Here is a 24535-nt window from a genome sequence, read left to right as displayed (position 1 = left end):
ATTTTTTATCGAAGAAATTTGCTCCTAAAGATGAATACTGATGAAAGGATGGATCTAGTTTCGTAATAAAGGAAATGTAAGCTTCAATAAATTTTTCAATCCAATTTTAAAAAATTAGGTAAATAGTAAACAATGATTCTTTGTTGTTTAATGTAAATGTTCAATTTTATTCATGCTATGAAGTAACTAAAATACAATTAATTGTAAGTACTCCAAAGTGCGTTATCATGTTCATTGACGCAGCGTCACTAATACGAGATCGTAATGACATCGCATCGTTCGTATGCACCTATTGTTCTTCATAGACTGATAATGGATGAACAACTCGCGAAATACAATTTAACTGTTCAGATATGTTTCTAAAAAATGGAATGAAAAGGTTAGGATTCTGAATAAACGAGTTAGTTAGTTAGTTTTAATAGGATAAAATAGGTGAGTTCGATAAAATACTAATAACTTGGAAATTTTGGACAACGAAAGAAATTGTAACTGGAACCATAAATAATTGTGAAATGTCGGTATGGTCAATTGATTCGTTTGTTTTTTTTTCATTTTATTATAATATTGTACTTATTATAACAAGATATCTATTTTCCTTTAATTTAAACGTTTTAATAAAGAAGTCCCGAAATTTACGATTAAACAATTTATAACACCATGTGTAGTGTGTAAGTGACAATGTTGTGTGTGATTAAAACGAGTGACATCCATATGCGTAGTTTAGGAATAATTTCCACTTCCTTTAATTTTACTAATTTAAATACTTTTATCTCATGGCGCTAATGCTTTGTACAATTATAGTTATTCTACTCCATCCTTTAAATTTCACAGCAAATTTGGATTTGAACTTCGAAGCAAATTACATTTTTCAATTCAATTTTTACTTTATTAGGACGTAAATTCTAATAGAAGTATAGACTTGTACGACATTACTATATTATAGGATGTCTTTACATAACAATTCTGTGTGAAAAATTTCAATATACATTGTCTGAAGAAAAGGCATTGAAGTCACCAAACAGAGACTCGAAATTGTTATGATATCGTTAAAATCATCTGTCCAAAAAATTAAGAAAGGTTCTTTACTAAAATATTTTGCAGTATCTGAACGACTTAAAGCGTAATTTATAACAAAAGTTAATCGTCAAATGAAATCGATTGATCCCCTGATCTTATTCGAACATTAAAAAACGTAAAAACTAACTTCGTCCACTACAACGTTTTAACTCTGATTACTGTATATTTAAATAATGCCAACGTTTCACAATCATCGTCTGTTTATTTTCAAATTAATGAAAACCTACTCTCGTTCCCTCCAAAAGTCCAATTTCAGCCGTCGGTACTATTGGCTAAAATTCCAACTGGATCAATCATAATATGCATCACAGCCTCGAACAATTATATAATCTAATGTACGAAGTTAAAAATTTGTCTGGCACAAAAAATGCGATCGTTCGATCAATTTACACGAAGAACAAATCGATCGATAGACACCCCAATGAGTTTAATCTCGATTCGCGGACAACACGAGCGATCGTTAGAAACGATCAAGTAGAAGTCAAGTCAACATAGTCAAGAAGAAAATCGCGAAACGAAACCGTGGAACAACAATCGATGTTCGATGCGTTTCGGGAAAACGGAACGGGTGAACGCGTGGGTGTTTCGTACTGTCGAAGCGACGCAATAGCTACCCGCGGAATTGAACGTTTAACGTCAGACTGAAGGTCTTCTGACTGGCATGCATATACACCTTTGCCAGAGGAAAAGCAACGAGTCGAGTCTGCGCTGTTTGCACGTGGACGTGGATCTAGAGCGTCAAGAAACGAGAAGTCGCCGGTTAAGAACCGGAGGACTCTGCCAAAAATCTATACACGGTGTGTCTGCAAAATTCCAGGCCCGAGTGAAAAGCCGGGAATAGACTTTCCAGCTGATCTTTGAACTACGGATCAAACATGCGTCTGATATTATGGGCGAACAAAAGGAGTAGATGAATTCGTCAGGAAATAAAGGGAGATATTAAGGACTTTATTAGATATTTAATGGATTAGGATATGTTGAAATTGTGGATATATGTATAGTCTTCGAAACTATACTGTTAAAATAAGATAATCGAATGGCTTTTTATGTAATGAAGATATGATGAAGGAGATGATGTAAAGGAATGTATCTGACAAATGAAATGTAGGTTTTAGTTTTGGTAAGTCAGTCAGTTATAATATTACATAAAAATGAAATACTCAAAGATAGTAAAATACAGAGGTAAACAAATCTTTATGATGTCTTTTCCCATTACTCCTTACATTTAAAATTTATTATTTTGGCATAAATTATTCTGTCCGTCTGTGGTCAACATGTCATCAATGAAATATTCGAATAAAATATGGGAAACGTAAATACGTTGCCTCTTAGGTAGTTTCCTTACTTACTCAACTTTAAGATTTTACAATTATACCCTATATTTATTAGGTTCCAGGTAAGCACGTGAAATACAAGACGACAAATGACGATGCCTGAAGGAATATCATCAAGCAATACAATCTTTATATATGCAATTTTATCGCTATTAAATATTTTCACTAAGAAATTGAGCGAACTTGTATATTTCAGCTTTCACAGATAAATTGCACGAGAAAGTAGGAAAAATATAAAAATTAGAATAATCAAAGTAAAATGATGGAAGTTCCTTAAATGTTATTCGATCAATTAATATTGTTGCTTCATAAATTTATAAACAGTCTCAATAAAATGAAATCGTGTAGAGTAGACCCATATTTTTCAGTAAAGGCTTCTTATATGTACATCGGGGAACGCAAGCTATCAATGTGAAATCCAAATTCGTTTAGAAATAGTGCCGAACTTCGTAACGTTTCTATTTTGGCAATTATACAATTGCGTAATAAAACAGCAGTGACAGTTTGACGGAGCAGTAGAAACAATTTGAGAAATAGTTTATTGTTTCGCATCGACAAGAGCGTGAGTATTTCGTTAAAATAAAATTTATAGAAAATCTGTGAAATATTAAATCTAATAAACTATCGAAATTCTACGAGTAAACTCAAATTTTTATAGTTAGGAAATTAGAGTTTTCACTCGTATTATCAATTATCATGCGTATATTAAATACATTGTCTACTCACTTTGTTTTGGAGAGATTTGGATCGCTGGTCTTCCTCTTTTCTCGTAACTGTCGCTATAACGAAAATAGTCACATGATACTCAGACATATATACCAACGATAAATACTAAATTAATTCGTCCGAAATTAAATCTCGTTTCATCGAAGCTTATGTAAAAATCAATTTCGCGAAACTCAAGCGATGTTTCCGGTCTTGAAATTTTAATTCGTTCGACGAATCATCTGTTTATACGTTACACGCTAGAAAAATTTCGAAATAAAAGTTGTTGAAATTCTTACCTTGTGATGTATCCGCTCCTTGTAACTTTCAGACCTGTTTATGTTTGACGTCTTTGGCTTACTGGAAATATTTTGCTGCACCCTAAGTAATCGTAATTAATAAAGCATAAATTAATGTCTATAACAAAAATCAGCTGAAGGACTGCGATGAATAAAATGAAAACATATTGATGAAACTATGATACTAAATCAAAGCACTTCGAAAATCACATGTTAGAAAAAGTAATGCGAATCTTATAAATACAAAGTTATGAAATTGATGCGATAACTACGGGATGAAAACAATTTGAAAACAAATTTCTATAAGATGCTTGTATCGTTGAACGATTTAAAAAATTGTTATGAAGAAATATGAATAAAAGAAACGCAAGGATTTGTTACAAGAATTCCTATAAGTTGCACATGTCTTTTTATTATAGGGATCAATAGAACAAGGTTGAAGCAATTCAAAGAAAATGTTCTTTTTAGCAATCTCATGCAAGTATGAAGTGCATACATTTCAGAAATATCTTCCCGCGAAGAAGGATTGTCCATACTATCGGCGTGATCGGAGGCTCCGCTGTAAGCGGAAATGCGTCCTCTTTCGCTACTACTACGCGTGTTTCCGGCTATAACGCCCCCGCGATGTTCTCCTAAAAACATGAAATAAACGAATGTATTCATTAATTATTTCAATATCTGTACTAGTCTAATACACTAATTTGGCTAATCGCCGATAAATATATTCTCAATTTTAATTTACTTATATTCAATCAACTTTGTTTTATATTATATAGATTACTTTTCCTATACATAATGTTTATAGGATATCAAAGACTCTTCTAGACTTTTCAGTATAATTTGAATATAGCGTTAGAAGAATCGATTGTAGTTTTCAATACGCGTTTATTTTATCTTCTGTTTTTGTTAAGAAATGAAAGAATTTAATAGGATAAAGAAATCGTAGTGTAACAGAATCGGTAACACAGTATAGTTAAATTATTTTGATTCGCATGAATGCACCATAAAAAAGGCCATCGCAGGTGTGTTACAAGCGAACCTATCGATTTTCGATACTATACTTCTGTACGCTTACTTTTCCTTCTCGGATATACTGTTCTTTTAAAATGCATTAAATTTATAAACAGTGTTTTAAAAATACAAATGGATCTCTAAATACTCATTGTTATTATAGAAATTTCTCCGACTTGTAAAATTCACACAAATTTATTGTAATAAAAGTACTAAGTATAAATTGAAAAAAAGAAACGTAATTGAATTTAACGTGCATATTACTTGAAGAATCGATTAGAGGCAATAATGATAATTAGACAAGATCGCTGTTCTTCGATTTTTTTCCACAAATTAGAGTATGTCGAATATAAAGATATGACTAATTTTGTCCAGAAATTCCACATAATAATACGAAAGAATCTTCCTATCGCAGCGTTAATGGAAATGAAACGAATATTTCGATTTAACTCGTCTATTTGATGCCAGCAAGCATCAAATTAACACGGTCCATGATGTCTGGCATTTCTCCAACTATCCAGTCGTATGTGGAGGCTTATCAGGTAAGGAATGCGGTTCAGGGTAAAAGCAGATCATGAGAACGTGTGCGGAGAGGGTGGTTACATTTAATCTCTAGCTAAGCAAATACACAGACCAAAATCGATTTATCACGTCAATAAAATACCGTAAATCGATCAAAGGAACATAATTCTAACGTAATTCTCTAACTGTAGACAACATACAATCAGCTACATTAAATAGGTATTTTTGAGCTGACTGAATACACGAGTGTATAGTATTATATCCGTCTATGATCGCCGATTTAAGATTCTTCGTAGAAAATTTCGCATTCGTTCCGTTCAAAGAAAACTAAGCAATTATTCGATAATAAGTAAAATTATTTTGTTACAGCCGTGAGGTCTAGAAGGCTGTCACCCACTAGATTAATATCCAACAATATGAATTTAACTAACGTTTGTCACAATCCCTTTCCTAAATTATCTGAAAGATCAAGTGGACGATGATTAAGCATCGCTAACCCCGTGAAGTTTGAAGATCGAGGAAGGAGGTCAAATAATCCGAGTGAAATCGTAATATCATCAAAGACCACCGATGTCAACATTTCGCTGACTGGAAAAAAGTTAAATGGCTAAATAAATATCCAATGAAGTCGGTACCGCCTAAAAATAGCATCGTAAAAAAGTTGGTGTTCTTGAACCCCGTAAGCAGACAGATAGTTATAGATCAGCAGGGGTAGGTATGCTGAGGGGATGCAACGAAGGAAAAGCTTAAGTCTCGAGTATTTTTAGATAGGGCGATGTAGGCGCGTGTCGCAGAGGCCGGAAATCGTTTTGTGGGCCCCTCCTTCCCGTTTTCTTCTTCGTTGTTGTCGTTGCCGTCTGCGTTCGTGCCGCACAAGATCTATCTTATTTTCTTTCCTCTCGTTTCAACGCATACTTGCCACATAGTTACAGCAAATGACAATCATCATTCAAATAAAGTCACTCAGTCAGAAATGAAAACTGGCGATCCAACTATCGGAAAATCTTTTTCATACGAAACAATTTTTCATACCTTAGAAATCTTTAAAATCTGTTTTTTCATGCAAATTATTTAATTATTATATTAATAATATATCATATGTTGCCATTTGAACTTGAGATAAAGAAAAGAAAGAAAATGTCTTTACCATACAGAATTAACCAGTTTTGTAAAAACAATACTTAAATATATGACCTCTGTTCTGTACTCTGCATTTTATATACAAGTCACGGTTACACCTTGATAGTTGTTTCGAACTATTTTAGATATTTCATCATAAAAATTATCAATGTATTATATTTAATACAGGACCAAAATACTCGTATCTTCATATAAGCTTAAAATACTTTTCTGTAATATTCCAAAGTTCATCCTTAACTACGTGAATACTTATAATTTGCATCACAGTATTATCATTATAATTATGCCCGTATATATTCAATACAGAACGATGAAATTTATATTAATGAAAGAGTGAATTCAAAGGTTGAAATGTTTCTTTACGAGGAAGAAATCCATGTTTTTCTTCAATGAAATCACGAAGAAGCATGTATAGATGCAAAAAATAAACAATCCGTCTACATGACTGCGTGCGATTTCCAGTACATTCTGGTCTAATTTTGTCTAGACACGTAGTATTTGTATAGCCGCAAGGTTCCCCGTTCATGAGATATCTGCCGGAGAAAAGCCAAAGATGACGACAAAATAGCCACCCATATCATCTTCAATATTGGCTTTATAGACGCAGTGAAAATTTATGAACGTATCTGACGAGCAACACGCGGCAAGAATTTCTACTGAGTGGCTTGTTAAAGCTTCGCAATTCCTGTTTTTAACTTCTACGACTCCAGTGAAACGTTCCTACGCGCCAGAGAAACATTTCCTTCCGAAAGTTCACAACTTTCAATGTTACTAATAAAAATTTGATCAATCAGAGTTTACCATTGCCGTACAGATCAGAACTTTTAGAACCAATTTTAGATCCAATTTTATGAAAATTTGCAAAGATCGATAAGTAACCAAACAAATTGAATCCCTTCAAAAATATCGCGAATCATATAGAAGTAGTTACAAGACTCGAAGAAATACTTCAAATTTGATTTTCGATTTTATATTAATCTTCTTGGTTGATTTCTGATTTTTCGTTTTTCACATTCATCCGATACATTTATTTGGCAGACGCGAAAGACAAAACGAGAACTGTTGAAACAAACCTGTCTCTTTCTCTACACCAGTAATTTCCTTCAAACCGGTGTCGTCAGGCTTGCTCGAAGAATCAGTCCCATCGTAGAATACACTATCGTTCACGTTTTCACAACACGTTGATACATTTAGACGATCCAAACCAACGATCAAAGCTGTTTCTATAATTTTGCTCGGCTCGCGTGTCTTTCTCACAGCGGCAAAAGTCTCCCAAACTTTACCGGCAAATGAGCCTTTGCTCATGTGTGGCACCACGGTTCTCTGCTTGATCGTTTTCAGCTTCGTTTTCTTTGCAACTTTGTCTTTGCTTACTTTTTCGCGCACCACTATCGAACCTATTCCGATTGATATATTTTTCTAACGTTTCTCGCGAATCCAAACATTCATTATAGAATCCATTTGAAATTCGAAGAATCTCCATTCGTGTTTAGTAGGTACGTTATTATTTAATTAATTATTTCAAAAACTGATTCTGAGAACTGTGATTTCTTGCAATAGTTTATGAATCATAATGTGAAACATAACATACGCTAAAAAGTTACAAGCTACAACTTCTCATAATCAAATATTAAATAGTGAACTTCTATATTGATAAATTCTATTCACATTGGTATAATTAGTTTCTTTTCCTAAATTAATTTATCGCTACAATCTTTAACGATAGTATTCACGTAAAAATACATATCAGCACAAACTTTACTGTTTCAGTAATCTTCGTATTTCCCCATGAACGTTCCGATAATGATATCGAAACGACGATAATGAAAACCAGAATGTTTAGTCACTAGCATCACGTAATTATCAAAAAGAAGAAAAAATACAATAAAACGCGCCGCCTAGAGGAGGCTCTTCGATCCAAATGAATTATTAGATATTCACGCCATCTTTACCGTCACCCTTCAGCTTCCGATTGAATCTGTTCCTGCATCTTCCCGAGGAAAGCCTGAAGCTAGCAAAGCCAGCGATCAGGGGCGAGGGGTTGGTGGTCGTTGGGTAAGGGTTGCAGTCCGGTTCCCCCTGCAAGGGATCACGCAACTGTTGCACCTCGACCATGTGCACACCTCGATGTTTCACCACCGAGAAAATAATAATCGGGGTGGTTTCTCTACTTCTCGCGGCAACAACCGAGCTGACACTAATTTCCCTTGAAGCCGCTCTCGCTTCTTTTCCTCGGAGACTGCCGTTGGTTTCCGGTTAGACCCCACCAGGCCGCCCCCCGCTCGTTTTACAACTACGTTCACGCGTAAGTGTATTCACGAATGTACAGGGTGTGCGTGTGATTCTGATTTTCAAATCCCTCCGACCTAACCCTCGGGGAACATCAAGGACGATCTTCACGTTCAAGATATTGATGTACTTAAAGTCTCTCTTAAAGGGTAGCTCTCTCTTGCTCAACTTTTCTTCTGTTACCTCTTACAGCGCCGAGAGATACTACTTGCCAGACCTCAGCTTTGTTTTATTTGTTTACGTTGTTTGTTACGAGCGTAGAAACGTTAATGAGAAAAGTGATCGCTGTGGAATTTTTTGTGGCTTGTTGAGACCCTTTTTCGTTAATTTTGTATACGTAGTCGTTGGTTTTATGAATGGATACTTTTGAGAAATTTGCGGATTCGTATTTAACAGAGAATAGATTGTGATAACATGTATAAGGTTCTCTAAATATTATAAAATTCTTGAAAATTAATATAAGCAGTAAAAAAATAATAAGTGAACAAGTTAACAAAATGATAATTGAACTGTTACAAGTGTAAGTCGTTTAATTTATGTGTGCAACTCAGAAAACTTACAACAGAAAGTTTTTGTAAGATAGTTATACGTATTATCTTTAAGCAAACAGCAAATTGCTTATACACCCCGTATATAAATACAAATCTATGTGGTTGTGATTCTAGTCCTCTTTCCGCGGTTTCCTCTCTTCTCTGTTCTTCCTTTCTTCCTCTTCTCTTTTATAAATTCAGTAGAAAAGAGCGCAGTGCACAACCAACACAATTCGTTTTGCGAAACTTCCTTATCGGACAACGCGATTATTATAACAACGAAACTTGATAAAAACCTACACTCCGTCTCAAACATATGAAATATCGATTATGTACTTCAACATTGACACTCTTCTCTTTAATTTTTTGTTTTAAACGATTGTACAAATATTAAAGAACTCGAAAATATTGTTATTAATACGCATAACATTACATAAAATAATTACTACTTTCGATAGAATCGTCACTAGAAACGTGGAATAATCCTTAATATTTGTGTAGCGAATCGATGTATTTTTACAAAACTTGCATATATTCACGAAAACGTTTTATCAAGCCAACACACTATCAATTTAAAAGGCTGAGGAGAGGATGTCGATAAAGAACCATCGAGGGTCGTAACAAACAATTTTCAACGAATTTTTCAAGTGGGAATTTTTGCACAACTAACTTCATTACACTTCTTTCACCATTGGCAATATGCTTTAAATTATTTTTTAATGAAAGAGAATGAGAGTTATCATTAGTTTACAATAAATGTTAAGTGCTTCCGACGAGACAAACAATCCTAACAATGGCTGACGCGTTCGTCAAGGAACGTCTCATTCGAAATGAAGACAGTAAACTACGAGATAACGGATAACATTAACAAAAAGGAAGAAAAATATATAGGCATCACACTTACATAGTTAAACAAGCATACGTAATTGTAAGTTGCAACGACAGTATAATGTACAACAAAACATTGCGAATTGATATAGATATTATCGTCATGGAAAATGTATGTTTAACGAAAAGTTGAATTTATTTGTACTTTGTCACTCTGAACAAAGTACGTATACTTGTATTTGGCAGCACAAAATTATTTATAGTGCATCGTGTGCGGTGCAAAATATAGATTTGTTCTGAGAAATAAACTAAAATTAATAGCATTTGGTAAGTTATCACGCTATGTAACGAATGAACTAATTAATATAGACGTATTCTTATTTTATATATAATATGAAAAAAAAGATTTATTGTCAATTTTCCATGAATTAATATATTTGACTATCAAAAGATTTAAAAAATTTTAGTATATTATCATATATTTAAAAATAAAGCAATAAATATGTTATTGTATACTACGAGATATAAAATATCAAAATTTATTTCCTTTGATTGGAACAAAATATAGCTATAAAACTTTGTAGACAACAAACAATAAATGATTAAACAATAAATCATAACGTTAACGCAACGGCGTATGTAGTTACAAATCCCATTGTCTTATACGATTACTGCAGTTAAAAGTATATTTTTCTAATATTATTTCATTTAATAGTTTAATACAAGTAGCAAACTTACCATTTTCACCATCAGTCAATGTACCAGTATCTTCTTCATTCCTTTTAATCTTGTCTGTAACAATAAAATATCTTATATTATAAAAATAAACTATTAAAAGACAAAGAAGCCTACAGAATTCACATTTGTACATTTTATTTACGATATACGTGTACATAGAAGGGAAGCAGTACAACAAATATTTCTAAGTCATAGAGTGTAATGTTAGATTCGAATTATTTACCATGAAGCATGTGATTTTGAGGATGATGATGGTGTGATGATGGTGGTTTCCTTTCAGGCCTGATACGCTCCATCAATTTGCTTATACGATCATTGCCTCTTTCCTTTCTAACCAATGGTCCAGGACAATTTTCTTCTACTACTCGAACACATTGACGATGAACACTTAGAGAACAATCTGTAACAAAATGGAAAAGTTGCTTCAATTTTTAATTGTGTCGATATTCACAAGTGATCTCAAATTTATATTTTCTAATTTTTAATTTAGTAATATCTATATAAATTCACACACCACTACATAAATATCCTTGAGGTCCAATTCCACCAATGATAAGTTGACAATGATTACAATAAGTAATAGTAAAGTATTGATGAGCTACAAAATGATGACCTCTGATTGTCATTTTTCTTGTTTTTCCTGTAAGCAGGCGGGCTTTGAGATTTGACTTATCTTTTGCGACAAAAGTAGGTACTCGGTCAAGCGATACTGGTCGAACTTGAAAAATTTTTGTTAATATTGTTGCCAAACCAGCTGCTGTTGTGAATTGTCGCAAATCTACGTGTTCTTTTTCAATATCTTCTCTGAAACATTATATAAATAATAATGTAACGCTATATGCCATGATATGTTAAGAATTAAAACTATGTATATTTTTTGTTAATGAACTTACAAATAAGGCTCCATTTTGGGTAAGAGGTATGTTTCTATGATTTTTGTTTCTCGCGCCTTATCAGATGCACTTTCATCCAATTGAGCGTCGCTTGGACCAAATAACGTACCTAATCCAGCAGTTCTCTTTTGTTGAAAGTCTGCAAGTTGCTCGTTTAGCTCTTCTTTTGCACGTGTACGAGCTTTCCAAAATATCTGCCAAGAATACAATATTTTATATAATCATATCTAGCAAACGATGCGTATATACTTTTGCATAACACATACTTTTCGTAGAATCTCTTCCTTATCAGATTCCTTTAAAAGAACGTCGTCTATTTCATGTGCTACATTTTCGTCTACATTATGCAGACGGAGAGGCTATATATAAAACGGTTTTGAGTTAAATACGATCCCCATATATTCAAGAGAAAAAAGATATCTTTTTCAAATTACTTACTGCACCAGGTACTAAAAAACTAGAATGAATTTCATATGCCCACTTTCTCATTTCTTTTGCATTGCCTTCTTTGTACAGATCCGTTACTAAGTAGAACAACTAAAATAATATAAATAATTTAAAATGACTTTGGGTAATAAAATTCAATATTCGAAGACATCACCACTATATATCACGTAATACTTACCAGACTGGAGGGATCACTGTTTGACAAAACATAATTAATAAATACAGCAAGGTGTGCATGATGTCCCCATAATCGAGACAAAGATTTGAATGGTCCATGGTCTTCTAACTGTCCCTACAACGACAATTAACATAGCAATTATGAACCCATATGAATGATTTCATTTAAAATTAAAAACAAAGAACTATATATAAAATTTATAAAACTCACAACTTCTTGATCACTCATATCATCGTCTTCCATTGACATAATTGGCTGCTGTAATATTGGCAGTCCAGGTATGCCTTCATTTAATATTGTCTAAAGAAGGAAAAATACATTGGTAAGTATCACAGATTATTTAAGGAACTCAACTTTTTGATTAAAAACTTACATCATTAATAGTAGAACTGGAGGTATCATTTCCTGGACTAGCAACTGGATATGGTGGAGGTGGAGTTCCTGGAGGAGTGATATGAGGTAATTCATCTATATCAATGTCACTATGCCTTACATGCCTTGGAGGAGAAAGATCATTCATTGACTCTGATGCTATTAAACGTCTACTAGCTTCTGATGGAGAAATAGTTGTTGTTCCCAATTGTTCTGGACTGGATTTCGTTCGTTGATGTTTATTAAGTGAATTTGAGGAACCCAAATTTGCACCCTGTGAAAGCTATAAGGAAATTAAATACTTATTTATTAAATAATAGATAATCAGAGCATTATATCAGTAAATTAAATACAAGAATAAACTAGAATATTGAGTGATTCATTATGCAGAAATACTATAAAATTGTACTATATGCATTTCATACCACACACCATAAGAATTGCTAAACACTGCAATCACAGTAAATGAAATAAAACATATACTTAACAGACAATGTTTAAAGGTACATACTGCATAACCAAAAATTTTTCTTAGATCATATAAAGTATATTTCAGTACATATCACAAACATACTTAAAATACATTACTTAATAAAATATATTACTCAAGCAACGCTTCAATGAACAAGCACAGTTTCTGAAATGTAATATTTGTCATAAGTTTTTGATGGAACTACACATAAGGTATTTGCAAAAGAAGCAAAACAAAGTATTATTATAACATAGGTACTTGATTATTACTTAACATAATTTTGATAGATGTATTAAATGATATGAAATTTAATAGGAATGATATTTATAAAATATAATTTAAAATATAAAAGTATAAATTATCCAATATATAAATATCTGTTAAAGGTATTCACATTGTGATTCTGTGGTACTTCTCTTTTACCATGCATACATTGATATAAATTATTTATTTCATGACTTAGCAATTAAACTACTTACAGAGTTAGGTATGCCATGACTGGTGGTTGAGGGCGTTAAATGAGTCAACAGATGACGCTCCAGCTCCAACTGGGCTACGTGGTGCGTATTTGTAGTAGGCGGAGGTCTGGGAGGCAATGGTGGCGGAGACAGGCTTTGCATGGACAAGGATTTACGAGATGGTAGAGGCGGTGGTACATCACCACTGCTACTACTTAAGGGTGAATAATAACCCGGGGAACACGAGGTGTTTGTTACCAACGAGCAAAGCTGTAAGACACAACAAAAGCTGGTTAGATAAAGTTAGCAAAAGCTTAAATACATCCCTATATGGCTGCATTTGAAAATTTCAATTGTAATACAAGCACACATTGTATAAATGTTGTATCTATACAGCTCAAAAAATATACGTATAAAAGCAGAACATAGGCTTTGTTATTTCTTGTTGTTTACCATAATATACTGTAAGCTATTAATAAATATATCAAAGATTACCGAACTACTATAATAATCAATGATTAAACTTATATTCATACTCTCATCATTATGCTTTCCATTCATAAAAATAAACATCTCAATAATATCATGCCGAGCAACTATTTAATACACTGAATAACATAAACTGGAACTGTCAAACACTGACATAAAAGCAAGACACAATAAAATATATAGGGACATAAGAAATGTTAATGAATGTAAGCGTTAAAACGAATTCACGTCTTTATTAATAAGATTATGAATAATAACATAATATTTATGATGTAATATATGTATGAACAATGAACAATTATAGTTTACTGGTATAAAATTAATGCAGGATATTAATGCAATAATTAGAAATTTTCAAAGTAACTTGAACATATTATTAAAGCATACCATAAGATTAAAAAACCATACCTGTTCATTGGTTGTAATAGCAGCTAGCTGGTCCTGCAGAGTGCGTACCCTCCTTTCGGCGCCCGCTAGTTCTGTTTGTCGTGCTACAACATTAACATTACTACTACCAGTACTAGCTTTCGCGAGTTCGCTGCGAAGCTTATCAACGTAACTTTGTTCTTTCTCCAACATAAGCTGGAATGTATGAACGCGCTGAGTTTCCAATTGCCGTTTTTTCTCATGCTAAAATATAAGAAAAGGATTTGTATTATATTATACTTTTATTATATTAAAAAGCTATTGAATCCAATTTATAAATCCCTTCGTAAATAAAGCAAAAAATATCGACTTACATCAACGGGTTGAGGTCCTGTAATACGTGCGTTACACGGTGCACCGGTCGCTGGAGCAGTTGACGCCCTGAGTAAGGAAGTTGCCGGTTGCGAGGGTGATACCATCGTGGTACCGGCTGATAAACTAACTGGTCGCTGGTGTCCACCCGCCAAACCAACTTGCAGCCCTGTGGCCGTCGTTGTCGCGCTATTCGTTGCAACTGGCTTCTGCTGTACCGTCAGTACCACCTGCGTCGAAGCTGCAACAAGGGTTCAAGGACGATGATTAGTCACCTTTCGCATACCTCCGCCGGTCCTTCCCCCGCGTTTGACCCTCCACCTTTCTTTTAAGAGTTGCTCGAACAGTCAGTACTTGTATTTTCTTTCACAAGAATTTAGATTCCTCTCGACTACTAAATGTTTTCTATGGATAATCTGTGTACACTAAATACTACGTAATTATGAAAATTTGTCAATTGAAATCATCAGTAATATTGTACTGTACTGATTTTAAGGTTTTGGCATGCCTTTATGTTTAATGTAAATTGCGTGTTTTGTTTTTTAATTATTTGTATGTATTTAATAAACGATCATGCGATCGTTGATACGCAATATCTGATAAGTAATCTGAAAAGTACAGGTCTTGTATACAATATTGCGACAACCAGATGTTCATTAAGAAATCGTAAAGTCATATAGCAAACTTGTAAGCAAAGAATTGAAAGTAATCTTGGTCGTGGCTATAATTAAAATATTCTTCAATGAGTATATATATACTTTGTAAAGGATTAAAATGTTAAAATTTATCGATGACAAATTTTCGATAGACCTAAAACTACTTATCCAAACAGAGTATAAAAGAATTCCCAGATCTCTTATCAGACAAAAAAAAATCGTAATAGTGAATAAAAATGTAAACAGAATACATTTATCATGAATAAAATGTTTATATAGAACTAACTACAAATCTAGTCTCTGCTTACGCCGTCAATGACTCATTCCTACGCTCAGCTGAGACGTATGACGTCATTATATTTTTCTAATTCTGGAAATGCATATCCGTATCAGAAAATGAATTAACAAAACCGACATCAAAATCTCAAATCCGATATACAAATCCGCAACGACAGCTTGGATTTCGAAAACGCGAGTGTATCGTGGTATCTCTTCCTCAAAGTTGTTGCCTAAACAAGCACTCCGAAAATATGCACAACTTGCCAAATATTTGCATTTTTATGGATTCAGAGAATATATATATTACTCGAGGAACCTGCAACTTCACACAGTTTGTAACGGATGCAATTTCGTGTTTCTCTGATACGAAGGAATCACAAATGATCGTACGAGAAATAAGTAAAATTCCAAAGAACAATAATCCGTGTCCTAACGGTAAAATTACATAATTGCGAACATGAACGTAAACGTTTCAGAAGAAGCTGAAAATACCAGAGTACGCTTTCGCACGAGCTTTCTTCCAAGCTTGCCTGAGGTCATACGTGGTTCGCGTCTTCATATAGATACACAACGTCGACGAGAACAAACACGTTCGAACCGGTAAATCGATCTTTCAATGAAATTTTGGTATCAGCGATTCGAGGATGTACAGTTTCACGGAGAGATATCACGCGCATCGAGAGCCGTGTCGTCTGCAAAACTGCGTAAAACGATTGGCGATGACCGAGGCGATACGTGGAGCAGTAAAGACATTCGTACCGAGAAACTTGGCCCCAGGTACGTGTATTAATATGAATGACGAGATTCTTATGTTTACACGCGCGTATACGACTAATCCTCGATATATGACCAGATCTCGTCATTTGACTATATGCTATAACACCTCGGTAAACCCACTTTAATACTATAATTCGTTTTTGCAACGTAAAAATCTGGATAACTGGAAATTACTAGGAAATAGATCTACGGATGTTTTCCTATCGTAACGATGGAAATCTCCTACGTGTGTGTTTTGTTTTTCAGCAAAGTTTACTTTTTGTCTTTTATTACAAGGTAATTGCTGTAGTTATTTTTAGTTTCAATTATTTTTCTAGACAATTTTTTATAGAAAACATTTCAATTTTTATGAATAAAGATACGTTTTGTTTACGATAAGGAAGTACATAATTTCCTTTTACACCTAATAATTAAATTTCTTAACCTAAGAACTTTAATTTATAAAATAAAAAAAAGTTTATGATACAGGATTGGATTTTCTTCTTAAAAGATTAGAATTTTCCTGAAATTTTATATAAACTTTATATCTGGTAAAATTAAGATGACTTTTCTTTCCATTTTTTTGTATGATTGAGTATTTGAAACGCCATACAAATTAGCATAATGATTTGGAAAATCCCGAAGGAAAGATTGACTCAGCTGTAAATGGCAGTGATTTAACGGTCAGTTAAGGATCTTCTCGTATTCTACACATGAACGTCATTCCTCATAAAACTATCTTTATTTATTTTCACAAGACAAAAGTTACTTCAACCAGTAAAACGTTCTAACACGGTTAATTCCCGTTAAAATACTCATACTAGTCTATACCCTGTTTGTTCTCGGTAATTCTCACGCTGAACATCTGCAAGTTTTCTAATTTCCAAATCCAAATTATTTTACCGATACATCTTTAGAAGTGCGTTTATTACACGGAAAAACTTCGCCAATTTTGATATACTGTTATGACTTGGTATGCAGATGAGATTTTTATTGTATTTGTTAAAAAATGTTTGTATTGGATCGATTTTAAATATTCATGAGTCTAGCGAAATCTGAATACGTGTAAGAGTTGCTGCCTTATGAAATGATTAAGTAGGACAGTTAGCGTACTTTGGAAAGTTATTAGATTTGGATACACAACACCATCTCACATTCAAAAAGTGTTAGATTACGCGACATATTGCATCCGGTTTCGAAATCTTTTACATGTTACAAACACTTTTACAACTCTCTAATTATTTATTTTACTTTTGAATTATTAGCTAGCAATAATGATTACAGAGTGAATACAAATATACAAATGAACACGACATAAAAGGAAAACTATTTGCTTTCTACACAAAGAAATTTATTTTACTTCAGTATCTCAAGGAACTAATCGCAACGTGATAAAATAAGAGGGGATAACGCAACCTGAAACAACTCTCGTTTCATTTTGTTCACGCGTTATGCCTGAAACGTAATAGAATTTTGTGGAATTACAGCACAGTTAAAACTACGATGGAAAAGACACGTTTATAGTCATTGTGTTGTACCTGAATTGTTAGGAGGAGGAAGATAGACTCTATGAACCAACCGTCACCGCTATAAACTCGCATGCTTACATCACTGGAAACGTCGCCACAGAAGCTTCGTTGACGTCGGTATATCCAAGATAAAATCACCGACAATCATTCGTGATCTTTATAAATGTCTCTTTTCTCAAATACAACAAACAAACTTAATTCTTTTTTTCGATTTTTTGTAATATATAAACGTTGGTCATGCGTCACTGCACTTGACATATCTCTCTAGATACTTGCTTTAATTTATAGAAAAGACGGAGACAGATTGCTCGATGGAGTTTCGCATACTCAAACGTTGATTATCCTAACTACACGTAGAATGAACTTCCTTTCGCAAGCCTCCGCACTTCCTTCTTTTTTTACGCAATGTCTGTTATACAGCTTCAAATTAAATTGCATTGCCCGCTCAAATCGATGAGCTTTACGGATCAATTTCGATAAAAGCTTTGCAGGCATAGAATATACCCCGACAGGTTTTGATCAAGCACCAGTTTGAGTATGGAAAAACAAAAAACATTGAAAAGCAATATGAGGTTTGACTCTACTTTTACTCGATTTCGCTTAATTGAACAGAGTTTTGTGAGAGCTAGAATAAATGAATCGTAATGTAATTCAATAAAATTAAATTGCAGTTTAATCTTGTTCAGAGAATCATTTATATCAATAAGATATCAATTGTAGTTCTATTAGATATACAACGATCTATTCAATTTACATTTCTTTCTTTTAATATCTAATTAATATTCTAAATACAAGATGCTTTTATTATTTAAAAATAATTAACCATTTTACTCTTCTATCTTTGTTACTTTGAAGATAATTCTTTTAAAACATAATACCTAAGTACTTTATCTACTTTTATAAAATACAGGTCAATGGCCTGGCCTATACTAAGCTAGATTGAATTATACGCACCCCTTGTGATGATCAACGACACATAAGAATACCTTAGAAAGTATGAACTACCCCATGTGTGTTTATATTACAAGTTTACTAGACTGACTACGTAAAAATGCTCAATCGACGGGAAAATCCTATCATGGAGAAAAAATGTTCTTCCTCTTTGTATTCGTGAGTACATAAAGGAAAACTAGAATAGGAAATAATATTGTTATTAATAAAATATTAAGCGATCAAATTTTGATTATATTAAACAATAAAAGATAATGAATATCATTTGGTACAAAACCGAGATCTTTCTATAATCTCTCTATAACGAAATTAATACTTTCCGCTATTGATAATGAAAAGTACTTTGAAACGTTTTAACATTTAGATAGTGTCCGATTCTATAATATGTCGGCCTCTTCACAAAGAAACATTTATTCCGTTTCGCTGCCAAATAACGTACCCACGTCTTGGAAATAAAAGAGAAAGAACAAAAAAGAGGTCGTAGAAAAGAAAGAAAGTATGTAAACTTACACTTTATGAGCTGTACAACATCCGTATGCGTGGACTGCATTACATTCACGCCGTTAACCTGGAAATACCAATCATGGTTATAAATAGTGAAAATATATCGCAGCAAATACACATTTTATAGACGCAAGTAATTTAAATTCACACATGGTGCGCGTTTATTGATCGTTTAAATTTTCAAAAATAAATATTTTGATTCATAATTTACATTCGCTCGATAATTTCACTGGAAATATCTTAGTTAGTGTTACTTTGCGATAACGTAAATTCGAAATAGGCTCACCTTGATGATTTTGTCGCCCGCGTGAAGGCCAGCTCTCGCGGCTGCACCGCCTACAATATATCATTGTTTGCTTTTAACTCTTTTCTTTATCGAGACATTTAAGTATTAGAAAAATTTGCGAACAACTTAATAACCATTTCCTTAACCAAAATTACACCTTAACTTTTATCATTTTTTAAAATGTGCAGACAATATTTGGAATAAAGATTGAATAATTTTCTAATACAAATACAGACATGATGCAAAAATAATTTTGTATGTGAACCATTATAAATTTTGTGCATTGAAAAAAAATTCTTTATATAAAAATTGGCACAGATTGTATATTATGTTATTTGTAAATAAATTGATAGTATTTCTTAAAAGATAACATTTTTATCGTGAAAACATACATTACAATGTTGGTTTAAACGTAGCCTAAATTGTTTTACATCCCATTAATTAAATAAATTAATTTTAGTGGTAAATGTGTTAAGTATCTGAATATAACTCGATGAAATGTCATCACTTTATATTACTCAGGACAATTAGTATCATACTAAGTAGTAGTAGCACTTGTATTATTAATACACTCTAACTTGTAACATCAGTATTGTGTGAACTTACTGTTACAATTAAATAAATACAATTAATAAATTAAATGTAATTAAAAGAAGATGATAATACGTTGTTCTGAACAATAAGAACGACTACTTTTTTAAACAGTTTAGTTATTAATGTATACAAAATGCGTTAAGAAATACATAATGTGTTACCAAAAACAGTAACATATACATTGAATATGTAAATTATAAGATTCAACAAAATACCTGAAACATAATAACAAAATTAAGGACACTAAATTCGCTCTAATATTTAAACCAAATTAAACTTGCATAATTTATTAAAATTTTCTAAACAAAATATAATAAATAATATAAATTCAGTATATTATAATAATAGCTCCACTGGTTCATATCTTGCACATCATTATTTAAAATATTCACTAAAAATACTCAATATATTCTGCCAGTATAATTTCCACCATCTATTTCGATCAACATATGTAATATCATATCCCTAAACCCTTTTGTTAAAGCCACCAGCGAAATCGATTCTGTCATGATTATTATTATCCAATGTACAAACATATTTCTAAACTGTTCTTTTTTAAAAACGAAAAACTGACTATATGCGAATGTTAAAACTCCAACAACACACCTTCCTTCACAGATTGAACATAGACAGGGTTATCACCGGAGACTTTCATCCCGTAACCGGCTTCGTCCTTGTAGACGACGAGGGTGGCAACGGGTGCTGGTTCGACGGTTCCACCCCCGGCGGCGCCTCCGCCACCCCCGACGCTGCGTCGCAACGCCGCCGTTCCATTCATCCCTTCTTCGATCTCCGCCTGGCCTCCCCTCACCTCTGCCCCAGCTGCAGCACGACTTTATGACCTGCAACCAAAATGAAATAATATTAACAACTTTCCGAAAGTCGAATAATCGTCATTCAACAAACTATTGCTTTTTTTCAATTATTCTCTTTCTTTCTGCGACTCGAACAATTACTACGAGAAAAATAAAGCTTCTGCGCGAAGAGCAGGAAAGTAGGGAGAAAATACAGTTGATGGGAAACATCGATTTCGTAGACCCTTTTAAACAGCAGAGGTAGGAATACGAGTTTTATCGTGTTTTTAACCCCTTAAGAGTTCACTTCATTTTAGCAAGATGCGACAATATTTTTTTTAGTTTGTTATATAAATGTTTATAGAAATGTAATAAAGAAGATTTTCTGGAAAAATGATAGTTTTGTATTAATAATAAGAGATTGTATATATATGCAATCCAGTTACATACGTAATATTACAGAAATAGAATGTTAAGTCACGACAAATGTAATATTACAGAGATGGATTTTAAGTGAATAAAACTATTAATGTTGATATTGGCTTTAGAAGAATGATAAAGAGAATGTTGTATATGTTATAGTGATAATTAATATTCTACCCTTAAATATTAGATGGACGAAATTAAAATAACAAATAATAAGATTTACTATCACATAAGATTAATAAATATTGTAGATAGTAGACTATTTGAAAATTAAGATTTTTTGGAGAAAACAATAAAAGGAAACATAAGGAAACTTCCAGTGTTTAATAATTTAACATGTAACAAAATTTTCTTTCCACCAGAATTTTTTTAAGTCCGAAAATCTGCTCTTTGAACTTAATTCTTTCTATGGAAGTTACGTAATCATTGGATCGTAATCTTTTTCACTTGCAACATTACCTCAATGCAAAATCGATAAAATATGGAAATTATCTAATATATAAAATTCTATAAATTTATTCTACTGATTTACAAACAAATTGAATAAAATCTGTAAAATCATCTAAAATACAGTGACAATTAAATTTGTCGAATACAAAATATTTTGATTTAATTAACAGATCATGATTTAAAATGAGGGTATGTATCTGAATTAAAACAACTGTTATATTTTGAAGAGTAATTGCTCCTTAACGAATGCAGGATATTTGATCATTTACGGCGTACGAAGCTAATAAATAATCATGTCCCCTTATCAACGGGATTATGTCTATCGTTGCTGTGTACTTTCACGAGCTTATAATCATATATATTTTACGTCCCTGTTTAATTATTATTATTACTGCGTCATCCATCAATATCCCGAATTTATGTGTTTTACGATTTTCAATTAATTGTCATATAATAAAACCTAAAGTAATGAAACTTCTTAAGAAATCTTGTTAATGGAACAATGTAAAATTGAAAAAATGAATCATTATTTAATTCTTTAGTAATATAAGATGCTTTTTAGAAATAACTAACGCGCTCAATAAAATCTTATTAAAAAAATACCTTTTCTGTTTATCTTATTTAAAAAAAAAACAATCAAAGAATTAAATTTCTACATAATATTTATTACATATAAAAGTATCGTATATAGAAGACGTGTCTTCTAAGAAGTACTTAACTTTTACAAGATTTATTCATACTTTCAGCAGTAAAGACAATCTATTCAGATTTATTATTAACTGTCCCATATAAATAATAATTCTAGAAGATTCTAATAACTATGATAATTATATAGTTATGACTATAAAAACTTATCGAATCATTGGTGAAGCACGATTAGAAAGAGTTAACGATTCGCTTTGTGCACATCGTAATTCTTTAAAAGAGAACTTTTATATCGAAATGTTTATTACGTTTGTATTCTTACAGATAAATCTCTAGAATCCAATACTTTATCCATTTTTTCTTTTTCAATAAAAAATTGTTTTCCTATAGAAGATCGATAATCACATCAGGACATATTCGATGTTATTATATACTTGTTATTCTTAAAATAGCACAAGACTGGCCTACTAGATGCATATTTAACCCTTATCCGACTGAAATATTTTAAGAACACGTCCCACTGAAATTTGTCCAATGAAGACAAATAAAATAAAACTGTATACGACATTTCAGTTTATATACGCGGGAATTGTATCGTTTCTTTTGACAAAAAATGCGTGTAATTAATTAACTTCTAATAAGCAAATAACTCAATGGTACCATAAATACAGTTTTGAAAATTTAATGATTTGTCAGTTCTCATTAATAAGATGGTTGAGCATAAATTTTCATATTATGCTCCTTTATAGTTCGATTATTATAGCTACTGAAGCTAGTTTAATAGAACGTAAACAATAGAATAATAATTGCTTCTTTACTAACGAAGTAGATTTTTTGTACAAATAATTTCTTTATTGCTCCGGCAAATATTATTATCATGCTAAAAGTAAGCAAATTGATTTCATTAGCATGAAAATTATTTTATATTTAATTTCGTGAATTTTCTCGTTACATTTTCAGAAAAAAGCTTTTTATTTTTTGTTTTTGTTCCACGATATCGATCATTATGTAAGATAATAAAAAAATGTTTAAAGCACATCCCACTAAAAAGAAAAAAGGTTTTCTATAAATGCCTAAGTATGAAACGGTATAACATTACTGAAAATTAAATGATAATTAATTCTTTATAAGTGATATACCGTAATATAACATAGTGTTCAAAGTAGTTAATGCACTCGATGCCTAGTTTAAATTAAGGACGAGAATATTTCAACGCGATTTTATTCTTTTGCCCACAAATTCTTCTAAATATCTAATGGAACTTATGGTAATCTGTAAATAATTTTATACCTCATTAAAGAAAGTAACTGCAATTATTACAACTCGTAATTTAATTGAGTTAGTCGTAAATTATGTGATATTATACACCATAATTTAAATTTTAAAAAATCAAATATTATGTTAATAAATAATAAGCTATGATAATAAAACAAGAACTTAGAATATAATATAGAATATTATATAGATTTTAAAAATAATGTTTCAAAATAATTACAATGAGTTATACTTGTCGTAATGCGAGAAACGAAAATTACTTTTTGTAATAGTTGCATAGGAAATTACCATAAAATCATCATATAATTAAAATTACCATGAAAGATAAAAACCGAGGAATAAAAATCTTATAAATTACTTATTAAATTATATTATATCGTAGTACATCTTAAAAGTATTCGTTATAAATAGCAAATATAGTCATCGAAAATTTTCAATTTTTTATTTAAACTTGGTGATACATCACATTAATTTATCGTAAGGTCGGTTTAGTAGTAACTTCGATATCATATAGGTAATTTACACACATGTTTTGTGCAAAACATGAGCCGAATCCTCTTACGACGAATTTTGAACGAATCGTACGCAGTAATGACATTCTGAACAACTTTTTTTTCTTGTTAACCATTGTTACTATCAAGATCACCAACTTATTAAATCACTTTTTCGTAACGAACGATTATAGTAAATATTTAATTTGTGATAAATTTTGTTGTTTTTTTGGTACTTATAAAAATTTAATATAAAATATTTCTTTCTTAAATGTCGTCTATATATTATAAACGAAATATTACTCCTCAAAAAGTGAAAACATTTGCATAAAATGCAATATTAAAGTTAGTATATAGATCATTATATTTAATTTAAGTA

General features: G+C 32.0%; 1 protein-coding gene and 1 long non-coding RNA gene across 6 annotated transcripts in view; one reads left to right on the top strand and one right to left on the bottom strand.

The window, feature by feature from the left end:
• The window catches only part of RhoGEF2 (Rho guanine nucleotide exchange factor 2), a 29665-nt gene extending 8812 nt beyond the window's left edge, over positions 1-20853 (bottom strand). For 3 of the 5 annotated variants that reach the window (XM_069115667.1, XM_069115669.1, XM_069115668.1), the window contains exons 1-18: positions 20682-20853; positions 19482-19531; positions 19202-19259; positions 14523-14761; positions 14191-14412; positions 13315-13563; positions 12365-12646; positions 12202-12291; positions 11992-12105; positions 11805-11903; positions 11633-11725; positions 11367-11560; positions 10988-11277; positions 10697-10873; positions 10474-10527; positions 3912-4047; positions 3416-3497; positions 3138-3190 (exon numbers count right to left, since the gene is read on the bottom strand). In XM_069115667.1, coding sequence (XP_068971768.1) covers positions 3138-3190; positions 3416-3497; positions 3912-4047; positions 10474-10527; positions 10697-10873; positions 10988-11277; positions 11367-11560; positions 11633-11725; positions 11805-11903; positions 11992-12105; positions 12202-12291; positions 12365-12646; positions 13315-13563; positions 14191-14412; positions 14523-14761; positions 19202-19259; positions 19482-19531; positions 20682-20853 — 2654 coding nt within the window. Of the gene's footprint in view, positions 1-3137; positions 3191-3415; positions 3498-3911; positions 4048-10473; positions 10528-10696; positions 10874-10987; positions 11278-11366; positions 11561-11632; positions 11726-11804; positions 11904-11991; positions 12106-12201; positions 12292-12364; positions 12647-13314; positions 13564-14190; positions 14413-14522; positions 14762-15947; positions 16089-19201; positions 19260-19481; positions 19532-20681 lie in introns of those variants that run through there. The other 2 variants (XM_069115671.1, XM_069115670.1) reach the window with 2 other exon arrangements.
• On the top strand, positions 15792-20832 carry LOC138181107 (uncharacterized). The gene is made up of 3 exons (XR_011173442.1): positions 15792-15854; positions 15932-16232; positions 20694-20832. It is a non-coding gene; the product is annotated as an uncharacterized LOC138181107 (long non-coding RNA).
• Positions 20854-24535: the final 3682 nt, after the last annotated feature.

This window comes from Bombus flavifrons, chromosome 6 (genome assembly GCF_040668555.2).
Source record: "Bombus flavifrons isolate JBK064 chromosome 6, iyBomFlav1_principal, whole genome shotgun sequence".
Classification (NCBI taxonomy): domain Eukaryota; kingdom Metazoa; phylum Arthropoda; class Insecta; order Hymenoptera; family Apidae; genus Bombus; species Bombus flavifrons.
Note: the sequence above shows the minus strand (reverse complement) of the source record. Positions and strands in the feature narration are given on the sequence as shown.